At 44.3% G+C, this 13589-nt stretch overlaps 2 protein-coding genes across 2 annotated transcripts; one reads left to right on the top strand and one right to left on the bottom strand.

The window, feature by feature from the left end:
• Positions 1–281: 281 nt before the first annotated feature.
• LOC135446628 (histone H2A-beta, sperm-like) lies at positions 282–2060 on the bottom strand. The gene is made up of 2 exons (XM_064710710.1): positions 1940–2060; positions 282–900 (listed from the first exon to the last, which is right to left on the bottom strand). The coding sequence occupies exon 2, from the start codon at positions 841–843 to the stop codon at positions 427–429; it is 417 nt and encodes a 138-aa protein (XP_064566780.1). The 5' UTR covers positions 844–900; positions 1940–2060; the 3' UTR covers positions 282–426.
• A 1844-nt stretch (positions 2061–3904) lies between these two features.
• Positions 3905–11050, top strand: PDCL3 (phosducin like 3). Its single transcript, XM_064710698.1, has 6 exons — positions 3905–4183; positions 5511–5640; positions 7325–7415; positions 8072–8215; positions 9078–9286; positions 10646–11050. The coding sequence occupies exons 1-6, from the start codon at positions 3905–3907 to the stop codon at positions 10786–10788; spliced, it is 996 nt and encodes a 331-aa protein (XP_064566768.1). The 3' UTR covers positions 10789–11050.
• The last annotated feature ends 2539 nt before the right edge of the window (positions 11051–13589 follow it).

Raw genomic sequence — 13589 nt, 5'->3', positions numbered from 1 at the left:
AAGACTTTAAAGACACAGGGTTACTAACCTCTAAAGCAGACTTATCCTCTGAGACACTGAACTAATTGCACAATGAATCTGTGCTAGATGGAAGAAAAGTTCACAGGAACAGCAGCATGTGTCTTGACTCCTTTCCCTGCTTCACAACACTTACCTGCAACATGTTTTCAAAAGTAAGCATGTACTGGACTTTTTACAAAGTTACTCAGGTGCTATGCTAGGCTATTTTTTAAAATTTCATTTTCTGTTTTTCCATCCATGAGAAAAAAGGAGACCAGTGATGCATTCTAGAAACTTTATTACACATTTTAAAAATGCCTTAAAATTATCAGGCAAAGTACTTGACAAAGAAGTAAACACATACAAATTAGTGCTATTGAGTCCCAGCATCCATAAGTGCACAGACCAGACCAGGAAAAGCAAGTTTCACTGGCTACCACCATATTTTTGAGAAGCAACATTTCCAGTAGTTTTCTTCGGAAGGAGCTGAGCAAGGATATTTGGCATAACCCCGCCTTGAGGAATGGTCACACAGGCAAAGAGCTTGTTCAGCTCATCATCATTTCTCACAGCCAGCAGAATGTGCCTGGGCAGGATCCTTGTCTTCCTGTTTTCATGTGCAGCATTCCCTGCCAGCTCCAGGACCTCTGCAGCCAGGTACTCCATCACTGCAGCCAGGTAGACGGCAGCGCCAGAGCCAATCCTGTGGGCATAATTCCCGCTCCGCAGGAACCTGGAGACACGGCCCACAGGGAACTGCAGACCTGCCCTGGCTGATCTGCTCTTCTTGGATGCGCTTCTAGGGCCGCCAGCCACTGCTCGCTTCTTTCCACGTCCAGACATTCTGGCAGCGAGGACACACAGACGGCTGGAGGTCGTCAAAGCACTTGGGTGCTACAGCTAATGGACAGCGAGAGGAGGAAACAGCAAGGTCAGCTCTGCTCTTCCACATCTAGGGGAAAGCCCATTCTCTGCTTGAGGAAAGAGCTCACCACACACCACAGTTCATCAACAGCAAAATTTTAACAGTTATTGCCCTTTTCCAGCCTGCCTTTTAGGAGAAGGATCTCATTGCAAAACCTGACAAGAGTTATTAAAGTTAGATATGAAGGGCTCAAAAGGAGAGAGGCTTTCCCCTGCTACTTGGAGTGTATTTAGGACTGAGGCACGGTGGGTCTTCTTCAGCAAGATTTTTTTAAACTGTTACCTCAAAGCTAACTTGAGGCCTGTCTCTTTTTTCAAGAGCAATCTGCATCATAACTTCTACTATCAAGTTACAACATCCCTCCATTTCAAATCTAAATATGGAAAAATTCTTGCAGCCTACAGCTTGTTATACCCAAAATACTCCAGGGCATTTTCATATACAGCTTTAAATAATTCCCTAAGTTATATTCTTTGGCTTCTATGAGAATACTACTAGAGGTCTTCTGTACCAGGAAAAGGATAAATTGATTTGGACAGCACAATGCAGACTGAAGAAAAGAAATTACTATCTCATGAGGAAGGAAATTCAGCCCAGCGAGAATACTCCTACAACTGGAGTAGCAAAACTCCTTATTTAAATAACATTTCTAGTCTATCAATAAACAGGACAGTTAACTTCTAGCACAGCTGTTAACAGCATACAAAAACACCCATCACTACATTAATATTTAGGGTTTTTAGTGAAAGATTTGACTATTAAAAAAAAAACAGAATAAGCTTTGAAAAGAAGGTGGAAAAAATAGTAAAACTTAAAAAAAACCCAGCTGCTACTAAAATCCAAGCAAACAAAGCCCTTATAACTCCTTATCCCTATTACCAGACAATACTCTTTCCAAATTATTCACAGTACAGCCATACTGTGTAATAGAAGCAGCTAACTTACAAAATAACACAAAGCACATAACCCCAAATTTTCTACAATACGTTATAAATGAAAAGTACATCACATTACCTTCAAAAATTCTTTTTTTTTTTTTCTCCTAGACTATGCCTTGCTGCAACCTGCACCCAAGCACAAACAAGTCACATGCAGTCCATCCTAGGCCCAGAAACTTTTTATAAGCAACTTTTTCTCCTTACCAGTGGGTCACCTGGGTAATTAATGAGTCATTTACACATGTGCTTCATCTTCCCTCACCTAATCCCTGATTTGGGGAAAATGAAGAAATACATTACAGCTGCTCAGAAGCAAATTGGCTGGGGACAGGGGGAAGAAGGCAGGCTGTCTGCAGGGGCTGAGCCATAGCTCCATTTCAGCCTCACTACGGCACTGCCAGCTCTCACCCACTCTGGCTGGAGTATTTCTGTCTGCATGCTGTGTGTAAAAGCAGTTATCTTCTTCCTGCTGAAGCTTGATAGAAATACATAGGGAAAATGGGCTTTGTAAATATATTTTTAGTTGGAGGGAGGGGGAAACTGTCTTGCTTTTGATGTGTTCTGGGTAGAGTCATGCTTGGTTCATAATGTGTCTGAGCCCCACTAAGTGATGTGATGTGATGGGGCTGCTCCTAAGATTTAGGCTTCTGCCCCCTCTTCTGGTAACTCTGTCCCAGATGGGGCTCAGGTTTTACTGTGGCTTTGGTGCTGAGAATGCTTGACTAGTTCCTCTTTGCTCACCTGGGCAAAAATCTCACCTCAGGCAAAGGAATATTTTTGAGCAGCCTTTAAAGAAATGAGTGCTCATTTCCTGCTCATGCTCTTTCTGTGTTCATTTTCTGGCACTCAAAGTAGCTTCCAACCAGCAACATACAAGAGCCGTGGGTGTGAACAGTATCGCAGCCACAGAAGATGATTATTTAAATCAGAGGTACTCCCAGAAGCACAGGCTCTGGCAAAATACTCAGACAACAAAACTGTCATGAACAGTTCAGCCTCTGGTTCTGCCTGCCAGACATCAGCTGTGGGTCAGAGTCTCACAGCACCTGCATTTGTGGCACTCACCCACTTTTCCTACAAGGATGAGCACTCAGTATAAGCTGAGTGAGGCTGAGTTTCCTGCCATCTCAGGGCATTGAACAACCAGTATGGGGCACCCTCTGCACGTCCAAAAGCTCACCATGAGAACTGACATCCTCTCGAAGCACAGGTGTCATTTCTCCTAATTCAGAAGCAGAAAAGGTGGCTGTGCCTTCCCTTCAGTAACCTGGATTTAGCACAGGGAACATGACAAGCCCACTCCACAATGACTGGCTGCTAATGGGATGCCCAAAATATTACAATACGTGGAAGTGGGACTTATAAATTTTCATTTCAGCCCCTTGCTAGACCTGAGATTCTTTAGGGCTCTTTAATGGGGACTGAGATCTGGGTAAGCGTGCTATCCATTGAGCTGGAGCATAAAAGGAGGGGAAGGGAGGCAGGAGCAGGTCTCTTCCCTCTGCTATGTGTCTTTGAAAAGCAAGCTGAAGAGATCTGCTCAGTTCTTTGAAAGGGCAGGCCTAGGTGTCTGTTTGTTTGGAATGGGGTGTGATCCCAAACGGATTTGGGTCACCACATCTGGCACACTTCTCAGTGTTTTCTGAGTTATACTTTAAAACGGACTCAAAACTGAAATAAAACTATCAAGAGACAAATTTCTGGTAATATCATTTGGCTATGAGCCAATCATAATAACACCACAAGTATACCTGATTATACCTAATAAGAATAGATAATACAGGTTTGATTGCTTATTTTATTTATTTTATTTTCTAACAGATCAGGGAAAGGAAGTAAGCAGATAAACCAGTAGGGAAATAAAGCAGGGTATGAAATCCAAACAGATAAAAAAAGGCTCAGTGAAGCGGAAACAGAAGTTACAGGGAATCACAGAAAAAGACTGGGAGGGACCACAGTAAGTCAGTCACCTGTCCAGCCTCCCTGCTCAAGAATGGTTATTCCATGTCAGGTTGGAAGGGGCTTGGAACAACCGGTTTTAATGGCAGGTGTCCCTGCCCACGACAGGAGGATTTTTGATCCTCAGGGTGCCTTCCAACCACTCTGCGTTCCCCCCTCACGGCCCGTAGCGGCCCGAGCCCTCCCTCGGCCGGGACCATCCTTATTAGGCGCTGCGGGAAGCAGCGGCTGTGGCGGTGCCGGGCCCGCCCGCCGGGAGCGCCGCCTCCTCCGGCCGCGCCGCGCACGCCGGGACCGGCCCTGCCCGGCCTTGCCCAGCGCCGCTGCTCGGGCCCGGCCCGGCCCCGCCGGCACCATGCAGGTGAGCAGCTGCCCCCGGTCCCCGCTCCGGCCTGTGCGGGCGGTGCTGCGGGGCCAGCCCGCCAGGGCCAGGGCCGGGGCCGCACCCCGGTCTGGGCCCCGCCGGCAGCCACGGGCCGCCCTCCCCGGCCGAGGGCCCGGGGCAGCGGGGTGGGGCGGCCCGGGTTCGTGCCGCTCTCTCGGGGCAGAGGTGGCTGTCACGGGGCGGTGTTGTTCGGCGGCTCCATGGCTGCGTTTGTGGCAGTTTGTTGCTTTTTTTGCAGCTACGGTACTTATTTCACTGCCGTAGTGAGTGAGTCGGCGTTTCAGGCACTGCATCAGTGCGATAGTAAATGATAGTAAATGCGGGGTTGAGGGAAAGGTGACCACGGTCAGGACGGGGGAAAAAAAGTATGGCGTTGTGTTTGTTGAGCTACATTGTTCTTTATTTTCTTCTGTTTCTTCTCGCCTTCTGCCCCCTATTCCTCTCTTCCTGTGCCCCATAGTCCATAAGTACTGGGGCTTAGTCGGGAACAGAGATGGTTGTGTGGCTGTGAACAGACCTGGTGTAAGGTGTGCTGATATAAGCTGTAGCAATGCACTAGGTGTGTTCAGTTTCTAAACTGGACCTAGGCCAAGACAGCAAGGAAGCACAACCAACCTATACGTGCTTATCACTGAAATTTCTTCTATTTTAAAAAATAAAATTGCCTGCTAAATTGGAAAATTTCATACTCAGCTACTTTGCTTTTCACCAATACGCAGGGGGATACTGGCCTTGTTTTGCAGGATTGTTGCAACTATTTTACAGTAAAATCTCAGGAATAGTCTAGCTGTAGGTTTAGATCTGAATCCTTAGCAATGGGCTTGGCTGACAGAAATGGCTTGCTTTTCTCTAAACACTTACATAGTCACTCTGACTTGAATCTGACAAGGAGATGTACTGAGTCCGTAAGGTTGGTGCCTGTGTGTGTCATGTCACTAGTGCTTCCTGATGCAGTGGCCCTTGATTTGGTGGCCTGTCCTGCTGAGGGTCTATAAGGAAGCCCTCAGGTTAGCACACTGCTCTGTCACCCGCTTAATACCCTCTCTTTTGGTCTCACTTTGTGAGAGATGCAACAGTGGTTACAATGCTTCAAACTTTGGTACCCAGCCAAGACCTCCTGTATGTGCTGTGAGTGGGATGGAATAAAACAAAGTCAGTCTTCAGGGTACTGCAGGTCTGGGGCTGGAAAGAAGCCTCGGTGTCAGGAGGATCCATCCAGTTACCAGTTTAGCAACTGTATTAAGTTCTGGAAGTGGTAAAATTCACCTTGAAGAAATGCCATCCATTTGTTGTTCTCCTCTAGGATCCAAACAAAGACACGGAGTGGAATGACATTCTGCGCAAGAAAGGGATCCTTCCTCCAAAGGAAAATGTGGAGGAACAGGAACGGGCAAAGGAAGAGGAGCAGTTTGCTATCCTTCAGAAATCTCTGGGTGAGTGACCAGCCAACTCGGGCAGCAGCAGAGTTGAAATGGCTCCTGGGGGAAGCTTTCTCAAGGAAATGACCAGCAGCAATGTTTTTATGCTGCACAACCAAAGTGATTTCAACTTCTGTGGGAGGGAAAAAAAGTCTTGTGTCCTAAGCTATTCTTGAAGAAAATACCTTATAATTAAGTGACTTTATTTATATTTCTACTGTTAGGAATAAGCATACTTCAGCCAAGGTGTAATTAGAAGGATGGAATGAGAGGTAAATACTATGGGACCATTTTGACCACCACAGCTGTAAACAGATCTGACCTTACAGAAAATTTCCATGTGGAAACATTATGAGGACATGGGGCACCATTCAGGAATACTCTGCATTATTTGACTTTAGTCTTCAAATTATTTATTTTAGTCTTTAAACAGGCACAGGTGTTTGTGCTTAATAAATGTTTGTAACACTTATTGTCTATTTATTATGTGATGCTGTTGGAGAACTCTTAGTAGGAGTTAGATATTGATATATAGATTTGAATATTGATCTTGAAAGTTAGATGTTGAGAGTTTGGGATAAGTGTCCTCATTCTCCTTTTTAAACACAGGCCTCTAAACCAAAACATTTCCAAGGACTTCATTACTTCAGATTACCTTAAATTTAATTCTTCTTTTTCAAAGCTTAGTGCCCCACAGGACTGTACTGTGTCATTTTCCAGGTCTGTAGGGATACTAAAGCTTCATCTGTGCAGGGTGATCAGCTGTTAATGGTATAAAACAAATACATTCCTGAGCACATGGATTCTTCCAGCACAGAAACATTTACTTTTTATGGAAGTACATGTTTGAAAACTGAAACAGGAGCAGTGCAAAGGGAATCTGCCAGGTGAACGTGCATGTCTGTGCTGTAGCTGCTATAAGCTTGAAAGCTCGTGCAGGTAGTTGGGTGCTAGTCTGGGCAGCCTTCAGCTTAGAGGCCTTTTCCATCATATTCTTTCCATGTGTATGTCTAAAGCACATAACACTTCCTAACAATCCAGTAGGAATAATAATGACAGGCTGAGAAAGCTGGTACTGCTTGGCCTAGAGAGGAGAAGGCTTAGGGAAGAACTTTAGCACGAACCTTCCAGTGACAAAGGAACTGAAAAAAGAGCTGGGGAGGGAATTGAATTCTATGACTCTTTTTGGAATCATAGAATAGAACCATAGAATATCCTGTGTTGGAAGGGACCCACAGGGATCATTGAAGTCCCAACTCCTAAGGGCAGTTCCAGCTTTGAGACCATGTAGTAGTAGATAGGACAAGGGGGGATGGCTTTAAGGTGAAGGACAGTAGGCTTAGATTAGATATTAAGAAGAAATTCTTTGCTGTGAGGGTTGTGAAGCACTGGAACAGGTTGCCCAGAGAAATTGTGGATGTCCCATTGCTGGAAGTGTTCAAGGCCAGGTTTCATGGGCCTTTGAGCAACCTGGTTTAGTAGGAGGTGTCCCTCTTGGCAGGGAGGGTTGGAACTGGGTGATTTTTAAGGTCCCTTTCAACCAAGCCATTCTATTATTCTAAGATAATATTTTTTAAAAATCTACTGCACACTTCCTATTAATCTGTCTTTAGAGTAAATAAATTCTGTTGGACTGATGAAAGTTAATAACCAATCCTGGAATGAGGTTTTTGCTGATTTAATGTTTCTTCTATTCTAGTAAAAACTTATGAGGACATGACTCTGGAAGAGCTAGAAGAGAATGAAGATGAATTTAATGAGGAAGATGAGAGAGCTATTGAAATGTACAGGTCAGAGCAGCTTGCAGAATTTGGCTTTAATGATAATTGGAGGGTCTTTCTTTTATATGCTTTTAGATATTGTTGAAGAGAAAGGATGTTTTTAGGATGATGGAAGAAGGGGGTTGTGTTTCTGGTCTCTTGTGGAGCAGAATTCTAAGTGTCTTTAAAAGGATAACAGCTTTTGAATTCGGTATCCTTTATCTACAGCCCAGCTTTGCGGAGATAATGTGCACCTGCTGAGTGTATGGCCAGAGATCCTGAGAGCTTTGAAAATCACCTCCAGTATTTCCCAATTCTTGTGTCAATGAGATTAAGGTGCTACAGATTTGCATAATTAGTGTTGGTTTCCCTCTATCTCATAACGTCTCTCATGGCTTATGCCATTTAGTTTGCAGTGTATTAGCTGCAGAAGAAAAGTCTAGTGAGGTCAGAAATGAGGAAAAAAAGCATTTCATGAAACACACATTTACTTCTTGCATGTGGCTTTAGCCCATGATGCAAATACAAGAGCATGTACAGTGTCATTTTGCTTTTATTGCTCTGGGGTTAGAAGAAGTTTGTAATTTGTCTCTGATGTCTGGGCCTCAACCAGCTCCTTTAAGTTACATTCTGTCAAAAGAAATGCATCTATTCACAAGATGTCTTTTTCATTCCTGGCTATCCAGGCAGCAAAGGTTAGCAGAAATGAAGGCAGCTCAAATGAAGAATAAATTCGGGGAAGTCTTGGAGATTTCAGGAAAAGATTATGTTCAAGAAGTTACAAAAGCTGGAAAAGGTATATGGGTAGTCTTACACCTCTACAAACAAGGGTAAGATTTCTTCTTTTAAACCATTAAACCTTGCACTGTCAATAGCTGAAAGTGCAAGGTCAGTGTATAGTTATTGTGGAACTAAGGACTGATTTTGGAGTTCTAAGAAATAAAAACAAATTAGTAATTTTAATAAAAACAAATTAGTAATTTTAATACTGTTGAGACAAGACTGCTGAACTTGATTCTAGAATGATGTTACCATGAGGTGGCTTTTCTGTACATCTCTACAGCACAACAAGATGTGTGCCATACAGCTTCCATTGAGGTAGCTGCTGCCACTGAAATATCCAAGCTTTGTAAATTATTCTAGATCAAATGCAAGGGCCTGTGAATAGGAAGGATCAGCGTGTATTTAGCTTGGTTTCTAGTGGCATACAAATGAAGTAAGTAAGGTTTGCAGTCCTGTCATCATGATAGAAAACCTTGTGAAAAAAAGGTCGGTTAACATTGCTGGATTTTTTTTTTGAAAGGTTATGAATACTTGCTGTTGTTCTTTGTCTCTAATTGTGTCATAGGTGTTGATCACAATTTGCATACCTTCTTCCAGGAGCAGCTTTGCTTTTATGCTTGCTCATGCACCTTCTAAGTATCTTAAATTCATTAACCAGTTTCCCTGAATACAAAGAGGGTAGAGGGGAAGGATGCGTTATTAATATATTAAGACAAAAATCCCACCACATACCAAAATCTCCAGTGGTGCTGATCTCCTTTGAATGCTGGAATACAGAAGTTGCTTTTGGTACTTTTGTCTTTGCAGAAAGTCATCAATGTGATATTTCTGACCTTTCTTCTGGAGCTGTTTACTTTTTAAGTTGTCTCTTGTTTTCTCCTTCTGTGTGTCTGTTGCTGTTCTTCTCAGAATTCCACTCTGTGCCTTAATAAATCAACATATGAGTGGGCTTGCAAAGAAGTTCAGAGATGTGAAATTCATCAAAGCTATCTCTACCACCTGCATTCCCAACTACCCCGATAAGAACCTGCCCACGATATTTGTGTACCTGGAGGGAGACATCAAAGCTCAGTTCATTGGGCCCTTGGTGTTTGGTGGCATGAACCTGACAAGGGATGGTGAGTGTCTGCATCTCTGCTCTTCCTAAAGAAAAGCAAAACTGCATTGCTGGGAACGAGAGAAGTGAGGCTTAGGAGGAGAAGGGGGGTACTGAAAATGATATTAGATTTTTTTTTTTTCCCCCCTATGGCTCAACCACATGCTGTCTTGTAAAAGCAGTGATAGGCCAACATGAAGGTATTTGTCTTGTGTGTGCAAGTATTTGTGCCCTGTGTTGGGTGAAACAAATTTTGCTGGATATATTAAAGGGTAAACAGTACCATGCATGTTCTTAGAGTGTCTTGGACATGAGCAACTGCCCTTGCCAGCAGTGATATGATAATCTGTGCACTTGCCTATTGGATTGTATGGCTCCTTGTTACATTTTCAAGATGATGGCATATGTTTGTCTGCTGTCCCTGACTGAGTCAGCTTAATTCAGTAATTACAGAAAGTGTACTGTGATTACTGAATTAAGTCACAATAAAATACTGTGGACTGACATTTCTGCACTTTTCTTTTATGTCTTCCTTCTCCCCTAAGCACATCTGCCTTTCACCAAAGATTTAAGAAAGTCTGATGTTGGGTTCATTATTCTGCAATATCTGAAAGAAATTAGATTTGATGATAGGATTATCAGCAGCAGTAGGAGAATGGTTTCAACTGAATGTGTTGTATTGATTTTCTACCACTTCTGGGAAGCAATCCAGTCCAATTTGGGCCTACTGCTGGTGGTGAAGTCTCTCTTTACTGTCTTAAGGAACTAATATTTAGTGTGTGATGTAGAGGCAAAGGGGTGAATTCTATTTACAAGGTACATGTCTGGAAAATACCTATAATTCAGATGTGTAAATGATTTTTTTCACAATTTTTTGCCCTTTATTAAATTTATTCTCTGCCTCTTCTGATTGTGATGAGGTCAGTATATGATAGGAACAACTGTAAAGTATGAGCAATATTCCTTCACTGGCAATAGATGTGCAAACATGTCTTCTGCCCTTGTGTGGTTAGAAGAAGGTAGAATTCACTTTCACTGGGAGAGTTGCCTCTAAAGCTGCTGCTCTGTATCCATCACCTCTTTTGCACTCCTGGTTGCAAGGTGAGCAGGGTGGCACTGGGGATGTCACTGTCACAGAGCAGTACCCTGACCTTTGTGCCCTGGGCTGAGACCTGTGCCAGCCCTAGGGACTGGGAAAGGAGGGTTTGGCTGGAGCTGGCGTGGTAAATGGGGCAGGAGCTTGGATCTGGGTATGAAGGAAGAAGAGGAGGAGGGCCCTGATGTGGTGGTAGGATGATGAGGGAAGTTACCTGAGGAGCCAAGGGTGGGCTTTCTCCAGTTTGCTCCCCTGCATTCATGACTCTTGTTTTGCACTGCACAGAATTGGAGTGGAAGATTTCTGAGTCGGGTGCCATCAAGACAGACCTCGAAGAGAACCCCAGGAAGCAGATCCAGGACCAGCTCATGTCTTCAATCAGGGCGTGTGTCCCAGCCAGAGGGGAGAGTGACTCAGAGGATGACTAACTCCTGCATCTGCAGCCAGATTGATGCAGTGCACTGGCAGCCAGTGCTCCCACCTCAGGCACTGGAGACACTCCTCAAGGCCTTGCTGAGCCCCAGAAGGGTGGCCTTTCAAGACAGTCATTCTAGAAACCTCTAGAAACTAAAAACATTTCTGTTTTTAAAAATTGCAGCTTCACTTAAGATGCTAAAAGACATTTTGTATAGTGAAGTCTGAGTAAATCTTACTCAAAGGTTTTAAAATACAGATATGAGTAGAAACAGGTCTCTTGTTATTATTTTCATAGTAAATTGCTACTTTAAAAAATTTGAAATATGAAGTGGTTGTAAGTGCACTGTTTTTAACAAGCTAAAGTTGTACAAATCAAATCTAAATAGCTGTCTTAAATAATTGCTTATGGAACTTAAATGGACCATCTCTTAGCCCACTGTGCTCTGACAGCCTGGACTTCACAGAGAGCTGGGGGGTGGTACCCATGATGCAGGGGCTTCTGAAGGTGGTGTGTGGTCCTCTGCAGAGATGTGCTGGCACCAGAGGGACAACATGAGGCTGTTAGCTGGGATTCCAGGCATCTTGAGAGAGGCCTTGAGGATGGCCAGCCTCTCCTGGGTCCTGCTGAGTCCCAAACTCCACTTCTGAGTTAGCAGCGTTATTTTGCCTTTCACAAGGGCTGAACTTCCTGCACCATCTTGCCTGTTAATTGCAGAATAAAACGCAAGATAGTGGTGCTCAAGTGTGAAACTGCTGAGTTCTTCAACCATATCAGAAATCAGGTATTCCTGCAGTAGTGCCATTGCCAAATGGGAGGGAGGATGATGTTTGAGGAACTGACATCTTGCTACATTAAAGACTTCCATTTTCCAGCTACAGTAATAATAACTGAAGCCTTAGAAGAGCATGAACTTAAATACTACCTTGATTATAGATCTGCTGATATTTGGAGCTGCTTGATTACTTTGGGTTGGATTTAATGTCCACCTGCACTTTCAGTTGGTCTACACTCAGACTAACAGTCTCCAAGAGCTCTTGCTACTGAAGCTGCCCCAATGACATTTTGTTGTATTGCTGATGGATTCTGTGGATGGATGGTACACAATGCTATACTCAAAAAGCAGTGTTACTTAAAAAAAAAGATTATTAGTTTGTAGTGACTTTCAAGCCTAATTCTGGCACTCTGAGACAAATCAATGTGAAATCCAAACAGCAACTAACTGTTCTTTCAGGTGAGGTTGTAAGATCCTGATGGAGAGCTTCCTCTTAGAGATGTGAATGGTGATTTGAGTTTTCACTTCTCTTTTCTTTTAGTGTTTTTTGGCAGAGTAGCTAAAATATTGATCTTGTGCAAGTGAGCCAAATGCAGCACGATAGAAGCTGATAGATCCTGAATATTATTACATAGCAGCACTCTTCTCATGATACATGGCTATCTCGAATGCAGACTTGATGCTTCACTGTACTCACCTACAACTTTGTACAGTCTAGGAAAAGGATGACTCTTCTCTGTGGAATCCTACACCGCACATTTTGCTTATCTTTTGCTTGTTCACTCTGAATTGTACTTTTGAGTGGCCTCTGATCACATGGACTGCATTCCTTTTGGAGGAAACTAGAAAAGCTAAGGGTGAATAAAAAGAAGAGGTGGGACTTCAGACTGTTTCCTTCACAGTCCCCCAGCAGGGACTTAAAATCACAACTGCCTTCCCCTTTTTTGTGTGGTCTAATGGGGTTTGTGAGCTCTTGGACCACTGAGAGGACTGAGGTTCTGAAGAGGACCAGGGCTGGGTATGGGTTTGTTATGAACAAAAATTCAGTTAATGTTTTTTTTGTGGGAGGGAGTTGCAGGGACGCCATCGGGTCGGTCTCTGCCAGGATTCTTAGTGCTTTGTTATTGTAATACCGGGTCGTTAAGGCTTATCTCCTTCTTTTGTATTAGTAAAAAGCCTGGCTGGGTGCGGTGGACCCTTCCCCCGAGGCTGTGCTCTCTTACAACATAGGGAAGACACCTGAGAGGGTGGGGAGGGTTATGCAAAGTGACTCCAAAGTCCAGAATGCTTTGTGGGACCCCGACTCGAAATGCAACGAGAAAACCCCAAAAACAACGAGCCAAATAAGAATTGAGAGACTAAAATGATGTCTGGACATGAGGAGCCGATGGCTGAGCCTGCAGAGATGTGGAGTCCCTCTCGCCCTGAGCAAGGAGTGGTCCCGACGCCGGGACTAGCCACCTGGGAAGGTCACAGGAGCAACATCTGACGGGGACCTCACGCCCTAAAGCTCCCACGAGGCCCGGATCCCCGGCTCTGCCCCTAGTGAACAGAGCTGCCCATATTCTCCTCCTCTGAGTCGCCCTGGGAGACGCGACAGGGACTGCAGCCCTGCCGAACCGCCCAATCCTGAGCTGATCGCTTCTAATAAAGGCATTATAAAGGAGAAGAAGTCTCCTGGCCCTGTTTATTTCAGGTTGTCCCAGGCTGCTTAGCTGTGGGCAGCCAGATATCCTGTGCCTGGGAATGATGTGTGGCACCCCCAGGTAGCAGTTTGTCTTTCCTCCTAAAGAAGTGGACCTGGTCTGCTTGGGAGGTTTGTGCAGGAGAGTGCCTTGGAGAGGGGCAGAGGGCCTGCTCCCTGCTGTCAGGGCTACAGCAGGGGCTGCCTTGCAGTTTCATTGGCAGCTGCATTTTGGAGCAGCAGTTCAGGAGAAATGGAGACATTTTGACCTCCATCTTTTATCCTCTACTGCTTAATCTGCTGAATGTTGGGGGATGCCACTGGAGGATGCCATGCTGTAAGGGGCAGATGTGAG

The sequence above is a fragment of the Zonotrichia leucophrys genome, chromosome 1, assembly GCF_028769735.1.
Source record: "Zonotrichia leucophrys gambelii isolate GWCS_2022_RI chromosome 1, RI_Zleu_2.0, whole genome shotgun sequence".
NCBI classification, from domain to species: Eukaryota; Metazoa; Chordata; class Aves; order Passeriformes; family Passerellidae; genus Zonotrichia; species Zonotrichia leucophrys.
This window is presented reverse-complemented; position numbering and strand designations above follow the sequence as displayed.

Coding starts and splice junctions, on each gene's coding strand:
- LOC135446628 (XM_064710710.1), bottom strand. CDS start 843: ATGTCTGGACGTGGAAAGAAGCGAGCAGTGGCTGGCGGCCCTAGAAGC.
- PDCL3 (XM_064710698.1), top strand. CDS start 3,905: ATGGCAGGTGTCCCTGCCCACGACAGGAGGATTTTTGATCCTCAGGGT. Junction 5,641..7,324: donor TATCCTTCAGAAATCTCTGG/GTGAGTGACCAG, acceptor CTTCTATTCTAG/TAAAAACTTATGAGGACATG. Junction 7,416..8,071: donor AGAGCTATTGAAATGTACAG/GTCAGAGCAGCT, acceptor CTGGCTATCCAG/GCAGCAAAGGTTAGCAGAAA.